The sequence below is a fragment of the Anser cygnoides genome, chromosome 4, assembly GCF_040182565.1.
Source record: "Anser cygnoides isolate HZ-2024a breed goose chromosome 4, Taihu_goose_T2T_genome, whole genome shotgun sequence".
Taxonomy (NCBI): domain Eukaryota; kingdom Metazoa; phylum Chordata; class Aves; order Anseriformes; family Anatidae; genus Anser; species Anser cygnoides.
Window position 1 is genome coordinate 59,605,172 of NC_089876.1, and position 23,030 is coordinate 59,628,201.

General features: G+C 41.7%; 2 protein-coding genes across 15 annotated transcripts in view; one reads left to right on the top strand and one right to left on the bottom strand.

Moving 5' to 3' along the window:
• Nucleotides 1–23,030, bottom strand: part of CFAP97 (cilia and flagella associated protein 97) — an 80,560-nt gene that overhangs the window by 31,776 nt on the left and 25,754 nt on the right. For 13 of the 14 annotated variants that reach the window (XM_066996253.1, XM_066996249.1, XM_066996251.1 and 10 more), the window contains 7 exons: nucleotides 21,618–21,768; nucleotides 17,468–20,948; nucleotides 5,636–5,772; nucleotides 2,596–2,709; nucleotides 1,235–1,377; nucleotides 947–1,140; nucleotides 247–310 (listed from right to left, as the gene is read on the bottom strand). In XM_066996253.1, coding sequence (XP_066852354.1) covers nucleotides 20,821–20,948; nucleotides 21,618–21,768 — 279 coding nt within the window. In that variant the 3' untranslated portion in view covers nucleotides 247–310; nucleotides 947–1,140; nucleotides 1,235–1,377; ... (1 more) ...; nucleotides 5,636–5,772; nucleotides 17,468–20,820. The remainder of the gene's footprint in view (nucleotides 1–246; nucleotides 311–946; nucleotides 1,141–1,234; nucleotides 1,378–2,595; nucleotides 2,710–5,635; nucleotides 5,773–17,467; nucleotides 20,949–21,617; nucleotides 21,769–23,030) is intronic. The other variant, XM_066996244.1, reaches the window with a different exon arrangement.
• Nucleotides 10,988–13,902, top strand: SLC25A4 (solute carrier family 25 member 4). The gene is made up of 4 exons (XM_048078238.2): nucleotides 10,988–11,218; nucleotides 11,548–12,034; nucleotides 12,582–12,722; nucleotides 13,061–13,902. Exons 1-4 carry the CDS (start codon nucleotides 11,108–11,110, stop codon nucleotides 13,216–13,218), a joined length of 897 nt encoding a protein of 298 aa, XP_047934195.1. The 5' UTR covers nucleotides 10,988–11,107; the 3' UTR covers nucleotides 13,219–13,902.

Genomic DNA, 23,030 nt, shown 5'->3' on the forward strand with positions numbered 1-23,030 from the left:
GTGGTAGAGCATTATCCAGCTGCAGTTTGAAAATGAAAAATCAACTAGAAAATTCATTATTTCCCTGCCCTTTAAATCATCTTGTTACTTCACATAGTTTCCCTTATACAGAAACACAACATGTGTGACTTGAATGAATTCAGCAGCAGGCACTGTGCAAAAGGGTGCTTGAGGAAACATTGCTAGGAAGTTAAAATTCTGTGTTCCCACTTGTAGATGGTTCTGAATAACGAAAATCATTCTTACCTGCACCCCGTTGCCGCCTGAAACTCTTGCTGACTAATCACCTCTCTTCAACCTGTCATTTTTTCTGAGAAAAATTAGAAGACAAAATAACACTAAGAAATCACAATTTCATACACCTTGAAAGCAAATGAGCCCTAGGTTAGTAAAAGGATTGACCTATTTTAACCAGAGATACCATCACTTGGAGAAAGAGTCTAACTCCATTTCAAATATGTTGCCTACCCTACATGGTAAGTGGAAAATTATCTCCCTTCTCCCTCCCATTATACAGCTCCAGCCCACAGAATACTCTGCACTGCACAAGAATGGCAGAAGACTTAATGGAGCTTACAAAAATACCACTTTAAATAAACAACATATCAGAGATCTCATACAACCCAGTACAGCAGTGAATCATTTAGGATGCTTCACTGACATGTTTCAAACTAAACATTTACTTCTGAACCAGTCCCCTGTGACTAGAACTCCTCCAGAATAAAGACTATTGCACTGAGAAAGCCTCCCGTCTCCAGATCAGAAGATCAGCAATAAATATATCATATGATATCCACACAAATGTTTTCTAGCCATGCTAAACCCCAGCTGCAGGGCAGTGGCAGCATTCTGCAAGCAGAGCAGGCAGCATTCTGGGACCCAGTGGCTGGTGTTTCTTGTGACTTGGGCAGAATTAAGCAGTGAATGGAGAAAGCCAGACACCCACCAGCTGATGGTTAGCCAGATGCCAAGTTTTCTAAGTTGTCAAGGATTCTCTTCCACGAGGAATATTTCCACCTGGCTCTTTAATCCAGTTATCTGTCAGCTTCATGTTGCAGGAGGAGTGTAAAGGTAATAGATAGGGACTGAATATTTCTCCATTGATCACTCTGCCTGTGGTTTGTCTGTTCCTGTAAGGGACTGAAGATGGATGCAGGTCAGTAGTGCAACTCACAGTAAGAAAACAAAAACAAATAAAAAAAGAAAGGGAAAGGGTATAAAGGAAAGGGAAGACCTGGCCTATGTGGCAATCATGACCATTGTTCTCGTCAACCTGGTCCTCCTGCCATCCTGGCTGAGGTGCAAATATAGTTTGTGCAGATCAGCATCCCAGCCAGCCAATGGTATAGTCTCTTTCCTCTCTTCTGCCTTGGGCACCTGGGAAATGAAGGTAACAAAGTGGAAAGGAAAGTTAAACAGGAACACCTGTTGGTTCAGTATCTTTTCCCAGACCGGCCCAGAGTTACGGCTTGATTATTGTTTGTAACACAATACCAAAACGCCTCATCTGGAAAAGCCATTTGAAGTTGCAGTCCTGAAAGTAAAAAAAGATTTACCAGAAATTAAAATACTAGCTCCTGAAGGCAGGGGAAGCCAATGAAGAACCTCACAGCTACCCTGTTAAAGACACTTCCCAAAGTGAAATCACACTTCAAAAAATCATTGATTAGCTCACACATATTTTGATAGAAAGTTTGACTTATTTTAACATTCATGACCTGGTTGCATAAACAGGTCACCACAAACATCTGCACCCTGTACAGCAAGTTGTTAAATTGCAGACAGGATTAATGATTAGAGTTACTTTTAATTAATTAATTAATTAATTTATTTATTTATTTGGAGTAAAGTCACAGGGTTATTGATCAGTTCTGACTTTATTTACAGTTATTACTATCACAGACAGAATGCAGAATACAACAATTTTATATTTTTTTACAATTTTATATTTTCAGGTACTGGTCAGAAATTGAGAAGTTTCTTTTTTCTTTGAAAGGGAGCCATCAGTTGTGCTCCTTAAGCCATACTGAGAATCGAGCTTCTTTAGCTAAATCAGAAATTCCCAGACAGCATGACTGAGACAAACACTAAGATGAGAATCAAGGTTTAATATTATAACATATTTTGGGAAGTGAAGCAGTGGTCTCCCAGAATCATATACCACAAGCCCATTTATTTCAACAGGGTCCTGAAATCAGCCTAGATGCAGCTGTTACGTGCCAGAACACAGCCTCAAGCACAGCTCTTAAAAGCTGCCCCCTGGCAGCTTATCTGCAGTTGTGCAAGGGTTCAGGGCTACCCATGCTCCAAGTCTGGCAAGGTTGCATGACATTAGGACTAGAAAATGCCCCTTGATGGCATTTCCCTCCAGTTCTGATGGAAATATCACATTACTTCCGTTTTGCTTCCACAATGATTCACAGATTAGCTATGGGAAAAAAGTCCCAGGCACCTCTGTGCACCCGTTACTCAAACAAGAATCATCTTGGAAGACTGTAGCTTTCTACACAACTTTATCTCAAGTGCTAGTAAGTAAGGAATTCAACAATTTTATGTAATAATAAGAAAAATGTCAGTTACAAAAACCTGACTTACTGATAGAAATTTCTTCCTCTGCATCTCTTGTGCACATTAAAATACAAACAGCATGCCAGACAGTATGATTTCTGGGGCACAAGTTGCTTTGCAAAGCTGTGAAAACTCTGCCTGCTAAAAAAAGAATAAAATTATTAGCCATATTCTGTTGCTACAAATTTAAGTGCTAGTGAAGAGATGTGGGCACGTTCCAACTGGCTGAAGCACTCCGTGAAATGAGAAGATGAAATAATTCACGTATTCACATGCTGAAGCTTCCCTAATCACATTTTGTTAATATTTTGTGGAATTTTAACATTGCCTTTTTCAATTTTTCTGGAATTCTATCAGCAGAGGGCAGTACTATAACCTGGTTCGGGTTAAAAGCCCCTTCCATAGGGCTGGCTTTGCTGTTTATCAGGAAGGTTATTCCAGGATACTCCTCTGACACTGGGCACGGGCCCAGCACTTAGAGGCCCTGTCTACTTAGTAGGTATCTCTGGCTTCCCGAGTCGCCCCAGCTATGGAAGGCCATGGATCCTGGGTGCTGTCCCAGCCCGACCTATTCAGGGGAAAAATAATCCCGCTTCAGAAGGCCAATGCTAAAATAAACCCACGCTTGCTGGAGAGCGGAGAGGTGGCAGGGAAGAGGAGCCTATGTAAATGCGTGCTTCTCACCCTCTGCTGTAGGAGACCTCCTGCCATCCCCTTTACTACTGGTCAAACCTGAGAACAACCTCCCCTGCTGAGCAGTGCCCAGTAGGAGAAAGTGCACAGCTTTAGGTTAGTTTTCCCCTAAGCTGTGTCAGTGAGATCCCTGCTAGTCACTGGAAATGAGGGTGTTTTAGACGTGGAGGAGAAAGAGAGGAATTGAAGAGTGCTCTGTTTAAGACCCTTTTACAGCAATATATTCATTCATACTTCCTTATAATACAACTGTACCTGCTAGATATATTAATTTCAAGCAATATGCCAACATTTATGAATGTATATTAATAGAGTATCCTCCTTTCTTCCTTATAACTTATTAAAAAAAGTACTAAAAGGTCTCTTTTCCCTTTGAATTCGGGACAGGTAGTGCTTCTCCTGTGCTCCGACCCTAGACATATCCCTAAAAACAGTACTGCCCTAAGAATGACTGAAATACAGATTATGTTTTTGTCACACTGAGGTAACATAGCACATAATCTAATTATTTCCTGACTTCTGCTTCCATCCCCATCATTTCTTCCCTCTCATATCTGGTACACCATCTCAGCTTGGCAAATTCAAATCCGAAGGAATTTCTGGAACTGCATGCTTTCTAGAGCGAGTTCTGAAGCAGTAAAATATCCCATAAACAGATCAAACACCATTTGCTGTTTTAAACAAGCCTTGGGTATCTTCTTCAAACAGTTCATGAAGAAAACTGCCTGGTATAACCAAGGATTCCAGCAGGTGGGAATAAATAAATAAATAAAAATAAAAATAAAAAAAGGGAAAGCTGCTACTGGTGTGCCTCTGCCTGTATTTTAAAAGAAATCTATGCCCTTTATCTCACTGTCCCATTTTATCAACCTCAGCTGTCACTAAGCCATTACTCCCACTGGCCTAATCAAACTACAGAGTGATACAACCATTAAATTGCCAACCTCACTTACTTCCTTTTATTAAGCTGATAGTGATTCTATGTCAGATGTAATATGTATGATACAGACAGAAAATGAATGAAGCCTTGTTTTGCAGAGAAATAGGCTTTTCTCCAACAGTAATCATATATTCCAATAACTTCAACAGACAGTGCTTAAGGTAAAATTCTAATTTATTTCCAGTCTTCTACTGAAATGACTTCTTGGAAGCTAACTATGCCTATAGACACTTTCAATGTTCTAGTTTTGATCAGTTAAATCAGAATACCGTATTTGCCGGAACAATGGCCATACTCCTTCCTTTCTAACACAACCTGAAATTAGGTTGCAGACATTATACATATCTATTCTTAACAACTACTATCTCTTGCTTCAATGTGGGGGTATTCCATTCACAGGGATAGCACAAGTGTGGGAGCAAATATGGTAAACTGTTACATGATCAGGCATATCTGACAAGGCTAACCTCTCTATTAACCAAGTCCCTCAACATACTTTTTACTAGCATAATCAAAGTACCTCCTCAAATGAAATAGCCTGTATCAGGAAAAGAACTCACTCCTTTGTCTGTACAAGTTACTTCTCTGTACTATAGACCGAGAGATGCATGTGTAGTTCTGTAAATCAGGGGTGTGCTTTTTCCATATCCTTGCACATAGCTACATTTTTAACGATGTGTGGTGTGGAGCTGACCTTAATTTGTCATATTCTTGCAAAGTACAGAGAGATTAATACTACATTTTATTATAAAAAATGTGTCTGGCATACATAATTAATGTTATTTGAGTTATAATAATAATGTATTTGTGAACGATTATCCAGTACATAAAGTGAGAAGAAGTCACTGAGCAATATTATTTGTTTATTCATTGCTTAATTGAAAATAAACTCCAATTCCTATTAAAATTGCTGTGGTAATAGCTGTTGTAAATATGTTTAACAGTGACATCTACACTTAATGCTTGTAATTGTTCTTGTAATACAAAAATATGATTACCTTATTTTGCTATTGTAATGCAGGTTATCTGACAGCACAAAACTGTGATTCAGTTAAAAATATATTGCTGTCAGAAATCTTTTCAGTGTGCCCTACCAATATCTGAAAATAAAATTAGTGTCAGCAAGAAAATTGTTAACTATTTATTTTTTAACTCTGAACAACAATGAGGTAGTGTGTGTAACACTGCACAGTTTTAGTAATACTTGTGTAGGACGTTAGCAGGTAACTGAATTGGACAAATTTATGCCAGCTAACCTCTTCTGTTTGACTGAGAGCATCACAAACCTTTACACAGCAAATCGGACAGAAGGCAGAATTTATAAAGCAAAAATAATTAAATTGGAAACTACAGTTCAAAGTTACCCTTGTTACAGTGGTTATTTAAATACAAAACCAGATTTCAGGATGTGCATTTCCCCATCTACCTACTTACACGCATTTGAGCAGACTCCTACTTCATCCACTTCAGCTTTAAGCTGTGTTACACACTGTGACAGCAAGCTGATCCTACTGCTGACAAAACTCCCTCTGCTTCAGGCTCAGTTCCAACTTCAGCGGGTTATCCTGAGCCTTTAAAATAAAATAAAATAAAATAAAATACGGTAGGGGTAAAAAAAAAAAGACAAAACAACACACAAACAGCATTTACAGAAGAAATCTGGCAAAATAAGGAAACCTGCATTCATGCCTCACTCTGCCACTTGCTGACAGAGTGACCTTGAGCAAGTCACTTTGATTTCCCTTGCCTTTTCTTCCCAAATGTAGTCCAAGGATAGGAAGTAATTATTCATATCAAAATATATACTTACCAAACAAAAAGAGTTAATAAATAGTAAATCAACAAGTATGAAGTCTAACAAATTGTTAACTTGCTTATATCCATATGACATAGAAACTGTCCACAATGCCTCTGATGAATGAGTTTACCATAATCTGGAATATGTACTATTTTCTTTGTAGCACGAATGCATTACAGATCAAACAAGGAATAGATTTTCTAAAGTATTGTAAATGTTTATGACAGCATCCATTAATTATTTACTGTAACGCATACCTGTAACATGAAACACAATTTTTGTTTTCAAGGTACGTTGAGACCTCTAGGGAAAAATTACCTACATTCTGAATCTAAGCAATATTGTTATGCTCCTTGTCTACAACATATCACATATTTTATTATACAGTCATACAAGTGAAATTAATTTCAGAGTAAACACTGACTTCTATGTTCCTTTTCTTCCTTCAGCTGCTCCTTGTTTCTTAAACGACCCTTCCTGAGGCCCAGATCTGAACCTTACCTCTTACTCTGCCTTTTTACCTTTAGTGACATTTGCTGCATGTCCGTCTCTCCAGCCCCACTCTCTCCAGCCCTTAGCATTGCTCAGCCAGCCCTCCTTGCCTTCCTGCTCTGTCCTGGCCATTGCACTCCCCTTCCTTCTCTTTCCTTGCTGCTGCTAGAAGACACACTTTAAATATTTCTTACAGGCCCCTTACATTTCATTGTCCACACATCCTGGATACCACCCCAGCTCTTCCTCTGCAGCTCGTCTCCTACAAGGACTTCCATTTCCCAATCCATCCCTCACTCTCACGCTTGGGGTGCTCCCAGTCCAACTTCCCCACCATCCTCATCACTCTTTTGTCTTCTTTTGAGCAATACCTCCGCTCATCTCCCCTCCGAAGAACTGTCAGCTGGCCACTCTGCAACTCTTTATAAGCTTTCCTTTGCAATTTCAGCTGCCTCTCTTGCCTTCCTCACAACTTCTCACACATCCTCATGAAGCTTCAGGTTCCATGCTGATGTCCTTGCCGACACCATATAGCAGACACCCCCATTTTTCCTTGCCCTGGCCTGATCATTTACTCTGCACTCATCACTCGGTGTCCCACTCCCTGAGAGGGCCATCCCATCGATGTGGTTAGCAGCAGCCATTGCTATTTCAAATCTCTGTTGCCCCATCCTTCCCTGACCTCATTCCTTTCCTGCTGTGTATTTTCTCATGTCCTCTCATTTGTGTTTTTTTTTTTTTTTATGATTTTCATTTCATCAGCTTGATATGACGTCATATAATCTCAGTCCTCTTCCTTCCGCCCCATCTTTCTTCTCCAGCACAGATCTGACTGTAGATTCTCTCTGCTTTTTGCTCTCCGTTCCTGTGTCCTGAAGTATGAAGTCAGGTTGTCATGCACATACCTCAGTCTGCCTTCTGCTTTATTTTCCTGGCCAGCCCATGATCAGGTTTGCTTCCTCCAAGAACATCTAAATGTCTCCCCTTCCAGTTGTGCCATCCTCCTCACTTTTTCTTCTACTTTTCCAGTGTAACTGAAGACCTGGCTGCTTTTCACCACTTTTAATGCTCTGTTATTTTTCCTCAGCTCTCATTCCCATTTGGCCTCTTTGGGCTGTCTTACTCTCTTGTAAAATCTCTATTTTAAGACAACTTGCTGCGTCTGCTGCTTCCACTGTCTCCGAGGACATCTGATATTGTTTTGTGCCTCTTCCCTGTATATTTTTAATTTTCATCTCCTCCAGGAGCATGAACTGAGCTATTATTCCTACTGTGATAATTCAGATGAAACTTTTCTGTTTCAACGCGATCTTCTCTGATCTCTGCCTGAAAACCTGAGGAGTCTATGAGGCACCTCCTCAGTGTGAATAAAACCAAGAGATTTTAATCTTTTCCCGTTCTCCATCCTTCCTGCTGCCTTCATTCATCGTCACCATGGATCACTCTCTAAGCCTATCATTGAGTATCGATCTCTGACCGGAATATCTTCCTAGAGTTTCACATATCAGACTGGACCAGTCAGACCACAAAATTAGTCTTCATTATGCATTTTCAAACTGTCACTCGTGTGCTTTCTCCCATGCTTTTCCTCTTAATTAGGAGGAACTGACCACAAACATAAACGACTCTTTTACACGGAGAGTTTACGGGAACACCACAAATCTTTCCTGAAAACAAAACAAAACAAAACAAAACAAAACAAAACAAAACAAAACAGAGCCACCTTCTTGGCACCTTGCCAACAAACTGTCCACACACCGCTGCCTGTGCTGGGGGTCAGCGTGGTTTTACAGCTTCCTTGTGCTCCCTCTTGTGTCTGCTGTCAGACCGAGACTGCTGACTTCTGAGAAAACGCTTTTTTATTTTGGGTCTGGCCTAGCCTCAGAGCTAGGGTTCCTAGTGTTTCAGCAATACAACTAAAGAAGGGCACACAATATTTAGTGAAAGTTGATCTCCTGTAGTGTTTCGAGCTGGCTGTTCACACATCAAAGCACAATGCAGTCACTAATCTCTTTTGAAAATGTAGATCTGGGTTATTATTTTTAGCTCAAAATTTTAGGAACAAATTCCAGTGTCTTTATGCTGTCAGCAGCACAGAGCATCCACAAACTCAGCCACTTAACCATTACTCTATGGAAAAAGGGTAAAAATATCAGAGCACTAAACACCAACTAATTCCATGAAAAAACAAGCTCCTTTCATTTATTTATTTATTTTTTTTACGACATTTGACATTTCCAGATAGTAGAAATCCTTATCCTTGCTTGGTGGTGCTGGTGTTGTTAGCGAAAAGTCCTTTACAGAGCACATTTGATTTCCTACCAGAGGTAGTATAAAAAAGATTGATTGTCATACATGGGGAAGATCCAAAACAGGAATTTTGGAACAAAAAACAAATGAAAGAAACCAGGCAGAGCAGCAGGCACATGCCCTGGTCTAGCCCTGCTTTTAACACTGATAACACAGCTTAAGAGCTGAGTGCCCCTTGAAACTAGGCATCGGGGTTCTGGGAAAGGAGACCAGAAGCAGAAAAAGTGACTATTCACTTTCAGTGCATTGCTGTGCAGCTGTGGGTCAAGAGCATCACTGCTACAGAAATATATATCAAACTAAAGAGCTTCCGTGGAATGGGATGGTGATGTATAACAAGAACTTCAAAAACCAACTGGAATTATGTTAATGTTGAGGAGAAGCGGGTAAAACACCTTCCCTCCTGTGTAGTCTTGCTCCAGATCCTCCCTCCATATCCTCCCCAGTACCACGCTGCTGTCACCCACTGTCACCCTGCTGCCAGCAGGGCACTGGCACACACCCGGCTGCACACACTGAGGAGACCTCAGCAGGACAGACAGCCAGGCAGCAGCTGTGAGCACTGCCATCCCGTGGGGCTGCATGAAACCCGCAGCAGAAACCCTGAGATGTTAAAGGGATATTTACTTTCCTGTGAAAAGGAGACGCTAGATTTGGTGAGTGAAGTACGAGGAAGAAAAAGGGAAGGTCAAGAGCAGCAGGTAGCTACATATGTTAAAAAATAAACCCCTCAACTCACACTCTAATTTTAGGCTTCCTGCTTGTACCCGCTTTCAGTCCTTGATCAAGAAAAAGGTCTCTTGAGGCGACCTCTCTTTCCATTTCTTAGAAGCAGGAAAAGGACTCCATCTGCTCTTGACAGCTAAGGTGCAAAGGGTACTCTGGGATGTTACAGCTGTTGTCGGTTTCCCAGAGTTGAGGTTCATGAGAAAAGACCTCTACCTCAACAGACCCAAGAGCAGCAGAGGGCAAGAGAGCCTGCGGATCAAATTTACAGCCTTATTGACTCGTGCTAACATACACGTCAGCAAGAAGAGATTTGCTGTCCTGAAGGGAATGTCTGTTCGTGGAATGGCCGATCTTTTAGCACCTACATTAAGATGAATCCTATTTCCATTATTGATACTATATTACCAGATTAAAGCTGACCTTATTGCCCCCAGCATTCCTCAGCAAAACATTGTCCTACAAGACATCCAAATGCCTTTTTAGGGCAAACTCATCAGTACAATTTGCATGTAAGTATATGTAAGTATTCCATGCAACGAAGTCACCCAACAGGGAACTACAAGCTCTTAGGGGTGCCAGCTAGAAAGAACACAGGAGAAGCATGGAAAGTAACGAGGAAGGCATGTAATATTCATTTGGGACCGGTGCACTTCACTGTGTGCTGGGTGTTGAATGAAGGCAGGGTTTCACTACAGCCTTTACTGATCTTTCCCAACTGGCATGAGCCAAGCAACTCGAGCATTGCAGGGCACGTGCCTCCTGGAGTCCCTTCCCTCCGCGCTCTGGAGGTGACCGGCTGCGGCTCCTGTGGCAGCTCTGACCTTGCCAGGCTGAAACGAGGGCATGATGCGGGAGGGCACGCTGTCCCCTCTATGGGAAAGCCGGGCCCTGGGGCACGCAGGGATATTGAAAGACCTCGAGGCCGGCAGGTTGATGAAGGGTATTGAATAGAAAGGAGCTGTCCATGGCCTCGCCTCAGGGAGGACACTCCAGTTTCTGGCTCCTGATGTGTCTGAGCACCCGCACAGCACCATGCCGCCTTCTGAGGGGTCTGTGCAGCCCATGGGCCACCTCTGTGGGAGGACGTGACAAGAGGGAGGTGTGAACCCCCACACGAAGTCAACGCTCAAAGCGCTTTTGCTTCTTCAAATTGACTTTATCCACCGAGCTGGTTGCGTCCTGCTTCTGCGAAACGGTTAACTGCGGTGTCCCTGCCAGGCCCCCCGGCCCCTGCGGTGCCTCCCGGAGCTATTAATACTGCAGGCACATGCTCTGGCGCCGCGTCCCGGGCAGCCACCAGATAACTTTAATTTGCCCTTTAAACGTCCCGAGCCCGCCGGCCCTCGCCGCGCCGAGGGGGGGAACATGGCGGCGCCGCCTCGCGCCCCCCGGCGGGGGTTGGCCGCCGGGGGGTCGCGGCCAATGGGCGCGCCCCGGGGGGACACCTCCTCCTATCGCGAGAGGCCGCGGGCTATAAGGCGGGCGGCGCGGGGCCGGGGGCCATTTGGCCGGCCGGGCGGGGAGGTGGGCGCCTCGCGGGCTGTCTCCGGGCGGGGGGTGACGGACCGGCTGCCGAGATGGGTGACCAAGCGCTCAGCTTCCTCAAGGACTTTTTGGCCGGGGGGGTCGCTGCCGCCATCTCCAAGACGGCCGTCGCCCCCATCGAGAGGGTGAAGCTGCTGCTGCAGGTGAGCGGGCTCGGGGGGCGCCGGCTGCCCTTGGGGGTGGCGGCGGCGGCGGTGGTGGAAGGGGGGGGTCCCGGCGGTGTGGCCATGCAGGTGGGTGCCGGCACAGCACGGCTCGTCCCGGCTCGGCTCGTCCCGGCTCGGCTTGTCCCGGCGTGTCTAAATAAGGGCAGGTGCTCGGCCGGCTCCGGTTACGCGGGAGCTGCCCGGGGCAGCGGGAGCCGGGCCAGGCGGCGGTGTCGCTGCCCTTGGGCCGGCCGTGGCGCGGGGTGACCGGTGCTGTGTCCTTCTCTCTGCCCTCCCTCCCCTCCTCCTCCTCTTCCTCCGTCCAGGTCCAGCACGCCAGCAAACAGATCACGGCGGAGAAGCAGTACAAGGGCATCATCGACTGCATCGTCCGCATCCCCAAGGAGCAAGGCATCATCTCCTTCTGGAGGGGCAACCTGGCCAACGTCATCCGCTACTTCCCCACCCAGGCCCTCAACTTCGCCTTCAAGGACAAGTACAAGCAGATCTTCCTGGGGGGAGTGGACAGGCACAAGCAGTTCTGGCGCTACTTCGCTGGGAACCTGGCGTCCGGGGGCGCCGCGGGTGCCACCTCCCTCTGCTTCGTCTACCCGCTGGATTTCGCCCGGACCCGGCTGGCGGCTGATGTGGGCAAAGGAGCGAGCGAGAGGGAGTTCACGGGGCTGGGCGACTGCATCGTCAAGATCTTCAAGTCCGATGGCTTGAAGGGCCTGTACCAAGGATTCAGTGTGTCTGTCCAGGGCATCATCATCTACAGAGCAGCCTATTTTGGGGTTTATGACACGGCCAAGGGTAAGAAGTGGATGGATCGGTGAACACGAGGGAAGATCCGACAAATAAAGGCCCACGAGGGCACGCTGCCCTGTGAGGACAAGCAGGGCTTGGCTTAGTACCAGTTCAGGTTGCTATTGCTGGAATAAGCGCAGGTGTTTCTGAAATGCATTTCTGCTTTCCTCAACTTGCTGCTCTGAGCAGAAGCCATGGGTTTGCAGTGTGTTTCCAGACACCTTATAGTTTCTCTCTTCTTCCTTCTGTTTTCTTAAGGCTTGTACAGATGGCTTGTTGCTCCTTGTACTTCATGACACAAGGAGAGGTTCTCCAAGAGAGGTCAGGAGCACGAAGTAGGCTCTATATCACAAAATCCAACAATCATATAAGCTCATTTCACTCATTGCACCTGTTCATGGTCAAATATGGACAAAGGGAGAAGTTGTAGGCGTGTTCCTGTTGTTTAGGTTGAGCAACTCCTGGGGTTGGTGGGTGATGGTTCCTTCCACAGTCCTCTTTCCCACCGCCCTTTCCCTCTGTGTTGACTCTCATCGTTTGTTCCTGATGACAGGTATGTTGCCTGACCCAAAGAATGTGCATATCGTAGTGAGCTGGATGATTGCCCAGACTGTCACGGCAGTAGCAGGGCTGGTTTCGTACCCTTTTGATACCGTGCGACGTAGGATGATGATGCAGTCTGGCCGAAAGGGAGGTAAGAATAAGTCTGCTCCTGTGGTGGTCTGGCACTGGAAAGTGTCACTTCATTGGGATGTAATGGGAGGTGTGGGTTATATTGTTACGGAAAACCAATGACCCTTTTATAGAAATCCTAATTAAAAAAAGGAAGGGCATTGTGGGTTATTTCTATGGTATTCATTTAAGAGGTTGAGAGTTGATTTGTTTTGATTTTCCTGTGGCAAATTAAAATGATGGTTCCTAAACTAAGCACTTAATTTCAAATTCTTGGTTATGCTTTACTTATTTCTTTATTTTAAAAATATAGGGAAGTTGAAATGGACTCTGCCTTCTGACATTTGTTTGTTTCCACAGCTGATATTATGTACAAGGGCACAATTGATTGTTGGAAGAAGATAGCTAAAGATGAAGGATCGAAAGCGTTCTTCAAAGGTGCCTGGTCGAATGTGTTGAGAGGCATGGGCGGAGCTTTTGTATTAGTACTTTATGATGAAATCAAGAAATATGTCTAAAACATAACATCATAATTAGTTCAATTGTTCTCAATCAACTTTTTTAAAAATTGTTGTGATGTAATGGACAACAAAATATTTCCTAGGGAAACTGAGAATGAAAGTTATGAATAGGATATCTGTTTGAGATGAGGAGGCATTTATTTAAAATTTGTCCACTACAGCACAGTTGCATTTTGTACGAAAATTTCTCTTAACATTTGTATTGGAACCTGTGTATATATTTAATACCCCTCCAAATTCCGGGTAATGCACTTTGTCTATGCACAAGACTTAGGTGTTCTACACCTAGCTTAAAATCTAATAATGTGAACTCTTAAAGAGATCTTCAGAAATACCTAGTTTACTAAGTAATGTCTCTAGCTACCCAACAGCACTATGACATGTATGACATGGAATAAAATGTTTTCTTTTGAAGCTGTATTTTTGATCTGATATTAAGTATAAAGAATTTCTGGAAATATAAGCTATATTAAAACACTAGTCTGTGAGTTTATAACTCCAGCTTCTTCACTGACAAGTTATATGGTCGAGACCATAATGATGTTTTTTAAAACATACTTTGTAGAAGGTGGAAATACTGTGTCAAAAATGCCCTATATCTTCACAAAGCAAAAAGTTGTCTACTCTGATGTTCAATTGAACTAAAACTGAACTCATGAAATAAATTAATATATTCATGAACTCTTCCTGTTGTTTTCAGTACACTGAACACACTGCAACCATGTTCTTTAAGGTGGTGTGCTAATCAGCACACTAGTAATAATTGCTTGGTACTGGCCAACTTTCTTGGAAGTTTTCCAACAGAGCTTTAAGTAGGTAGGTTTGCTATTAGAATTACCACTAACCATTCTAAGGAAGTTAAGCTTGAGGATGCTGCAGCCACTTGTCACATAGATTAAACTACCAGCTGGCCTTAGCTGCTTTGATACTTTAAGAGAGGGCAATGTAGATGAATTGTTCTTGGTTCATAGTCAAGTCATTGATGCTTTTTTTTTTACTCAAAAAAGTGTTCTATAATGGAGTACTTCCAAATTATTTCACTAACAGTTTAGTTAACAACTTGAGATATTAATTACCAGGGAGATCAGAACATGCCCCATACAGAGTTTTTAAACTTCAGATGCTGGATTGTTGTGAATCCAATGAAGAACAGGCTGTCTAATGGGGCAAAGGAAGGCAAGTGAGTTGTTGCTAGCTCAGTGATTCAGTTAACATTTGTTTATATGTAGTCTATGTATCCACCTCAGAAAAGCAGTAAGACTTAAGCAGTAAGACTTAACACTTGCATAGTCTTTCAGTTAAATAGTTTATTTCAGCTACATCTTTTACTTCATGTGCAAAAGTGAGGTATCCCGAGGTGGTTTTTTTGACAAGGTTCTGGAGTGTCTATCACAGTACCCTAGGGGAGGGAAAAAAGGTGGAAACAATGTTGGAATCACACTAGACCTAGTGGAAGGTAAAAGGCCATGCAGTTACTAGTAGAACTGATGACTGAGCAGTACTGTTCTAGTGAAGGTGTTATCACAGCATGAAGTGGGATGTTCCTGCAGGTACCATAACTGCTGTAAGCTGCCTTTCCTTGAGCATCTCATGGTATCTAATGGTATTCTTGCTATACAAGCATTGCTTGTGCGCGTGAAAGCTGGAGCAATTCAATATGCAAAAGCAACATAATGCAAAGAATATTATCCCTTACTGTGAAAATAGCTGACTTTAGAGTTTAAAGGGAACAAGTCCTCCCAAAATGTATTTGTGCACTCTACCTTGGTTAATATTGGACATTACTATCATAGGACCACCGCAGGGATACTCTATGAAGAGTCATAATTGACTAGTCAGATGAGTTTTGTAAGTAGAAGAAAATGGAATGCTACAGGATTCATATCTTTGATTAGTTCCAGGTTCTGTGCTTTGGCATCCAATTTTCCCTTTCCTCTATTTGAAATTAATTTCTTGTCAGATGCAGGTAGTCCCAGCTCTGTTACTTAGTGTGATGGTTTAAGTGTGTTTGCTGTAGCTTCAGAACAGCACCTCTGCTCTACCTGAAAGCAGGAATGAGATACTAAATATTATACGGAGGCAACATCTATCCACATGAAGAATAGAAACAACTGGTCCAACAATTGTAGATTAGTTTTGATTTTTGAATTACCTAAACAGGTAGCAATCACTTTTGATTGCTCACACAAAGGAAGTGTGCATGTTGGATGAGGTCTGATGTATTTCAGCTTCTTTGCTTAAATCACAGTTTTTGACGTAGGGAGACAACTTCTTCCTTGAACTTGTAGGCTTCTGCTCTGTTCTCTTTTTTTCCTTTCTTTTCCTCCTATGAGGATCAGTGCCTCTTTAAATCTGGTTTAGTCTTTTCTTCTCCCTTCTCTCATGGTCAACATCTAAACGCTTCTTTAGATATGTGGTATGTTTTCTTCCTGGTAGTAAATAACCAGGGTTGCAACCTATTGAACCATATGATTGTGAAGAAAATCCAGGTGCTTACTGCAGTAGTCTTAGAGACCTTTACCTGCTTGCTTCTGCCCTTTCTCTTCCTTTTCTCCTTCCTCCACACATTCCTAATGGTTCCTTATGAGAAAGCCTGCAAACACACTGTAGCCATTCATTTCTCATTTACCTCACTGACAAGGTTGCTTATGGCTTTTGGATGTTTTAGAGACGATCCTAGTTGGCTACAACAATACCAAAAGCAATGTCAAACTGTAATATAAAAAGGTACCACATTTTGGGGGCAATTTTATGCGTGAATGACTAACGAAAGAATTAAGAGGAAGCAAAAGAAATTTCAGATGGGTCTAAATAAAATAATGATTGAAAAAATATATATTCTGGAATATTCCGGAAAAAATCAAATGGCATAAACAAAGGGAAAGTGAAAGCTATTAAAAAGGAAAGCGAGGAACACCGATACAGGAAAATCGCACTGGGGGAAGAGACAGTAGGTAAAATAATACATTATGAAAACACAGGCAAAAAGCTCCTTATTTCTGCTTACATGCTTATGCATATACACAGGCTGTGGCAGATCACAGGCAGTACTTTCCACTAAGATACTTCATGTACGAGCTCAAAACTGTCAATTAAATAGCCATTCCCCTGAGAGCAGCACCGATGTATGTGCATGGCACTTGGCTTAACACTCGCTGAAAGTTTAAACTAAAAATCCAGGCACCAGCTCTGTAAAGCTGGCAGGCAAGTTGATTATTTTGCAGAGTCTTTTTACTACTACAGTCAAATGAGCCTGGGCCACAGACAATACCCCTGCCTCGATCCATTTGCACCTCACAGACAGGTGCACTGTAAAGTCACCATCAGAATCACTATTCCCTTGTTTCCCTTGTATCTCACACTTGAACACAGGGAAGCCTGTCCTGAATAGCCTGCTAATATACTCTCGTAATATGGGAAGACAAAGCCCACCTGCCATCTGACATATACGGTACTCCTCAGTCCAGAAAGCGTGCTACCTGGGGAGGGAACCGAGACACGCATCTTTTGGATGAGAACAAGGTAGGACCTTCAGGCTGGCTCTGAAGGATAAGCATCACTGAAGAGCACAGAGAGTGGGACTGCAGAGAGCGAAGGGAAGAATTTACGACCACAGATAGACTCTTCCCTACCTTTCCGAAGGTGAAGACCTCTACTCTCTGCCCTACATTTGTTATGGAAGGAGCAGCCCTCAGTTCTTAAAAACAAAGAACAAACAGAAGAGTTTAAGGCATGCTGAGGGGCAGAGCAGAAGGAAGAAAAAATTCCATACAACCTGCAAAGTAATTCAAAAACCAGAAAATAATGTGCTGGGATGCCAGTTACTTTTACCAGGATAATCTCAGACAGAGCCTCACTAACCAACCTAGGATACAAGGGAGAGAAGCATCAAAGCACATTTTCCTGCTCGTGCCCCAGGTGGGGAAATCTCAGCCCTGTCTGACCTTTCTGACCCTTTAAACAAGAAAACTCTCTCAATAGCATACTCTAGTTTTAAGAGGCACTGTGGGGAGAACTGAGACTTTTTTTTTTTGCCTCAAGCTCTCACCACTTAACACAGTGGAGAGAACAACGATCAACGATTTTCCATACATCAGAGCTTGCAACATAATAAAGAATGGCATTTTAGGTGAATAACACAAGTGGTCCTAGAACAAGAAATGACACAGCTGCAAGGATCACTGTTGGCAAATGCTGTCTCATTTTGGCCAGGTGGAAAGTTACCAGGAGGTGTATAGAAGCTTACCTGACCAAGGGATTAGAACCACGTATCCTGAAGACAAACCAGAACCGCATCACGAACATCAGCAATCCTTGCTGGTATAATGAAACATGAAGCTGACCTCAAACAGTCTCAGTCCTGGAAGACAGCTCTGGACTTCTCACTCACCAGGTGGAAGTGACATGCAAGTGACATGCTTTATCCGCTATTTTGCTCAAGACTTTGAGCAGGCAGACACTACAGATTGAGCATCAGGTGCAGCATACCAGATCCACAAAATAATCCATTTCCCTGCGTAAGAATAAGAAAATAAACCATTTCCCTTTTATACCCCTCACCATCTGGCTTGCTGATATATCACAGTGGAAATACCCGTCATCACCTGCATATGATGCAGGTTCTAGAAGGGTTGATATAAGTGACCTCACTGCCTTGATCTCTACCACACTGATGTGCAGACTAGGCTCCAGAGAAAAGCAGAAGCTCTCATCTGCCAGGTGACTGAATGAGCTGCCCAGATTGGGCAGGCAGGAGGCTATTTTTGTCTATTGACCAGTGAGAACAAGGAAAAACACTCAGATTAAAGTGTTACCAGCGATCTGTTAAAAGGAGAAGTCTCAAGGCTTTTTACAGGGGTTTATCCTGAAACTCAGTAGTTGACAATCAGGAAAACACAGTCCAGTGCTAAGTCTGCATACGCCATAGGAGATGACATAAAAGGTAGCTAGCCATTTGATTTGGGACAGTGAGACAAATGCTCATCTGAGTGAGGGGATAATAGCAGAGATGCCTCAGGTTCTTCAGTAAAGCCTACAAACAGTCTACTAGAAGACAGGCTGTGGCACAGAGGAAAGCCCGTAAACTCTGTATGAGAAATGGCCTTGTGTGATTCTACCAGTTTAGCTCAAATCTCTTGGATTCACTGGAATTAAAATAGAATTCTAAAGGATTCAGCAGTCTGCTTGGGAAAACGCCCTTCCTATTTCAGCTATCCATGCAGGAATACATCATCGCTCCCTGTTCTTCTCATATAGCCAATCTCAGCTAGGACCTTCATTAAGGCCTTCGGTGCTGCAGAAGGGCTACACAGCAGAACCCAGTTCCTGGAAGAAAGGCAGCCCACAATGAAGCATAGACACCTCCAGAACAGAAACGTAACAGAGGCACCACAGTCCATTTCTCACTGCAGTGAAATCAATGCTCCAGTGTTGTCACTCAAAATGAGTACCTTGTCACTTCAGCAAGGAAATTGGTCTCCATCTGAAACTATGTCAACTCAGCGTGGTGGCTTGCTTTAAGTAGGAAGAGAAACAGTTTGCATTTTGTTTGAAGAAATCTTCTGGAGGGGGAAAAAAAGGCAGAAAAAAACAAAGTGACAACTTACAGGAAAAAAACAAACACAGAAATAAGTCTACCAGAAGTAGAATTTGTTGCCATAAAAATCTTGATGAAATTATCTAATTTAATGAAGACTGTCAATATGGCTTATTTAAAGCAAAAACCACCCCACTGCACCAGTCACTAACAAGAAAAATGTATCAATGAATAAAGTGATTCTTTGCATTTTCCCTGACTACAGGTAGTAGGAAGCATTGCTCCAGTGACATCCTTTGCAATTTAGTATCAAACGTCAAATTCTTCAAGAAGTCACTGCATTGACAAACACTTCATGTTAAATATTTTATTTCTTATGGTTTACAAAAATGACATATAAAATTGACAGTATTTCATACCAAAGTTAAATAAGATAAGAAGCAGCGATTAGAAGTAATCTGTTTTGTGAATTCTTTTACAGAAGAGAATTATTATATGAACATTCAGAAGTATTTAAACTCTGTTATTCACATTCAAGGACAAAAATCTTTAAATAATGAATAATTTTAATTAGCACAAGAGTACAAATAAATACAGCAGCACTATGCAAAAAAATGCCTTACAGTCCCTATCAATGAATAATAATTGTAATAAAATCTGTTTGCCACAATGCTGCTTAAAATTAAGACTTCATATATTGTCAAACAGCTAAATTTGATCTGCAGATCACCAGGTGCAGAAGCTCTGCCAAACTGTCATACAGGACCAAGCGAAAAGCCTATTACAATGCAGAATAACTGAAAGCTGAAGCTCTCATGCAAGCATGAGCAAAGAATGACAAATTATTATTTTTTTTTTTTTTTGTAAGGCCAAGACCTGGCATTATTGAATACAGCTTTTTTCCTTATATATAACACAAAGATTTCCTGCATCTCTCCTGGGAAGATGCTGGGTAAGCAAGCAGGGTTCCAACAATATCCATGGACACTGGCATCATAATTTATGCTCTTTATAAGACTACAGTCCTACAAAATAAGCTCACTAAAAGTTTGCCTTCATGTATAGAAATAAAGCCTATTATGTACTACTTGCCAACAGCATTAAACTTTGTTCCCCTTATACATGGATGTTTGATAAGGAAGCCTGACGCTACTACAAATATTTGGTATGTGCATAACATTAAAAATAGGTTAAGAAGCATAAGATTTTTTGTTTTCAACATTTTTTTTTCAAATGGTGATTAACAGTTGCTTTCAAAAGCAGATGTTGAAGCTTCCTGCAGCTCAAGCTTTTATCTCCCCACTGAGAAGGGCAAGGGTCTGCAAAAGAAGGGCCATGAAATATTTCCTTTGCTTACTGTTCTCTAGCTTGAGAAGTATCTAAAACTGACTCTAAGAGTCACTCTGAAACTGTTTTTCATTTCAAACTTCAGTCTCTGTTACCCAGTGGTGTTCAAATATCATCAGATGCTTCTTTCCTACGCAAAGGTCCCAATACAACTTCTAAAATTCTCTGGAAGAGACACAGTCTTGAGTACAAAACAAACGGTCATCACCTTGAGTGATCTGCAACCACAGGAGAACAACACCTTCTGCAGCCTCGGTATTCTAATTAACCATGCAGGAATATACAATCCGCTTTTCATCCCGTTATGCTGCTGTAAGAGGAAGATTCTTTCAGTCATATGAACATGACCTCAAAGTTCAGAAGACTTACCTAAAGCCAGGATGAAAAGCGACAATCTAGGAATTAAGTCCTATAGTGTAGCAATTCTGTCCTTCCACATCACGGATACAAATTCCACTTATAATTGGACAATAAAATAATAATTAATGATTTCTACTGTATGTTTAAATACCTCTCTTTCATAAATACTTCCTCTTGCAGGAAACACTGACTGAAGTGAAAGTGTTTGCATAAAACAATTTTATATGAAATTATATCATATACAATGCATTTTTAATCACTAAACAATGCAGAGAATATTTTTGCACATAGAATTTACAAAAGCACTAAAAATAGAAATCTGAGGAACATCTCAGAATGTGAGGCATAGCACGCGCTTATAACCAAGCAGCACGAACATTAGTGGGCTTAGGTCTCTGTAATGCCCCACCAGATGGGTCAGAAGTGTTTTTTTCAGTCTTCTGGCTCATTGTACTTGGTACAGTGGATGCTCTTGAAGTGCCTCCTGTTAACACACACAAGGAAAAAAAAAAAGAGTAAGAACGCTTATGCTGGGTATATCAGAAAACTTCATGGTGTATTATTACTGTAAAAATCACTACCACAGTTTCCAGAAAAACAAAACACTCACTCACTAAGTTGAATCCAAAACCAACATTGTGAGTTGTTTGTAAATAGTCAGAACAAAAAATTCAAGCACATGCCATAGTGCAGTGGTTCTTTAACCTGACATAGGGATGGATCCATGAGGAAACATGACCTACTTCCAAATACTACACACACAATTTCTAAGAGAAGCAAAGCTACTATCAGTAGATTTACATTTTCTAAATAAGAATTTGAACCTTTTTTTTTTTTGCTTTGTCCTTTCAATAAAAAGCACTGGCAAATTGAAATTTATTTATTATTATTACTATTTTTTACAACGGTGATTTTTTTCACCTTCTTGGCAAAGATTATTAGCAAGGTGATTTATTAGAAATTTAGAATGGTAAATAAACAATTCACACAGTCACCGTATTTTTGGTATAATTAACAATATCAATTTAATGACCTCTGTATCAGAAAAACACTTATTTGCTTTTCTTAATAATAAATGCCTCATAATTCTGAATTATGAATGAGAGAAACACCTGTAAAGAAATGCTAGAATCTGCAACTTCAGAGTACTTACTAGAAGGGCTAAGCTGGCTGAAAGGAGACTTTCCTCTTTTTACAGATGGTGAAGAACTTAGATAACTCATCTGGCGCTGATAGTCCATCAATTGCTCAGAACGTCTCATACCAGCTGTTGGTTTCACTGCTTCCAGTCTCTTCAGAAAAGCCTTAATATCAAAGAATAGCATCATCAAGAAAAAGAATGAACAAGAAGCTACAAAACAAACATTCAGAGACTGCTATTTCTATTTTAACTGAAAAAAATAAACCCAACGATTTTTAGCGTTTCTCAACACGAACAACTCCATTGGTGACCAGCACATGCTATTCTGCTCACATAGAAGACTCTTCTCATTGCAATAAAAAGACAGTGTCCATTACATATCATCATTTGTGTTGAGTACATCTTTGGTACCCCATAGTACACTGCACATTATGGTAACTTGAAATGACATCTATTTGGTGAAGGCGGCAGAAGACAAGATGAGCTCTTCTATTCCTACTCTATGTCTAACTCTAGAAGAATAGAGGGGTAAGTTTTGGGGAGGATGAGAAGTTTGTTTTATTTTGATTTTTGCTTTGCAAGCATATTTAGAACAGTTCCCCAGAGAGAACTACCGACCTCAGTCCTGTGAAAGTAATTGTAAAAAGAAAAGCACAATTAGATATTATTGATTTTGGATTTTATGTACATCTTTTATCCATAATGTACTTTTATGAGGTTATAGTTGAAATTGTTACAGACGTCATTTCCTCCTGTTGAAGTTAACCCTGGCACTCGTGCAGCAAACATCATATCAGAACAGTTACTTACATAGTATTTATAAGATACACAGTTTCTCATACTTCCTAACTACTTACTCTTGAAACAGGATGCACTGATTTAAGAATTTTCCATAATTTTTCTAAAGAAAAGAACTTTGTGGTGGCAAAAATTCAGAAGGACTCTGCTACATACAGCTTCCAATCAACCACCTCACATCTGTAATACATCCAGCCTCCAGTGCTTGTTTTTCATAGATCTATAAATTCCCTCTGCTAACTTAATTTGAATTGATGGCCTACAAACATTTGGCAGTGACACAACCATCATCAGGGTTATGACATGCATCTTATCAATGAGAAACAATGCAAACTGCAATTACACCAACCTCCAAACTACTAAAAATACCTCTGCTAATTAAGGATGTATTGTTTAGATGCATACTTATGTGGTAGACATCAAGAATCTGTCTAACCATTAAACTGCACTTTGTACAAAATGATTTTTTCCCCCCTCTTCATCTGCCCCCAGGTCCTGTTTAGGTTCTTTGCTGTTGATAGTTCCTTTTTTTGTGCGCGCTTTTGTTTGTTTGCTTTAGAAGAACAAAAAAAGACACAGAAAATGACTTGGTAAATGGTATAGTATTCACAAGATGTCAGTTGCCAT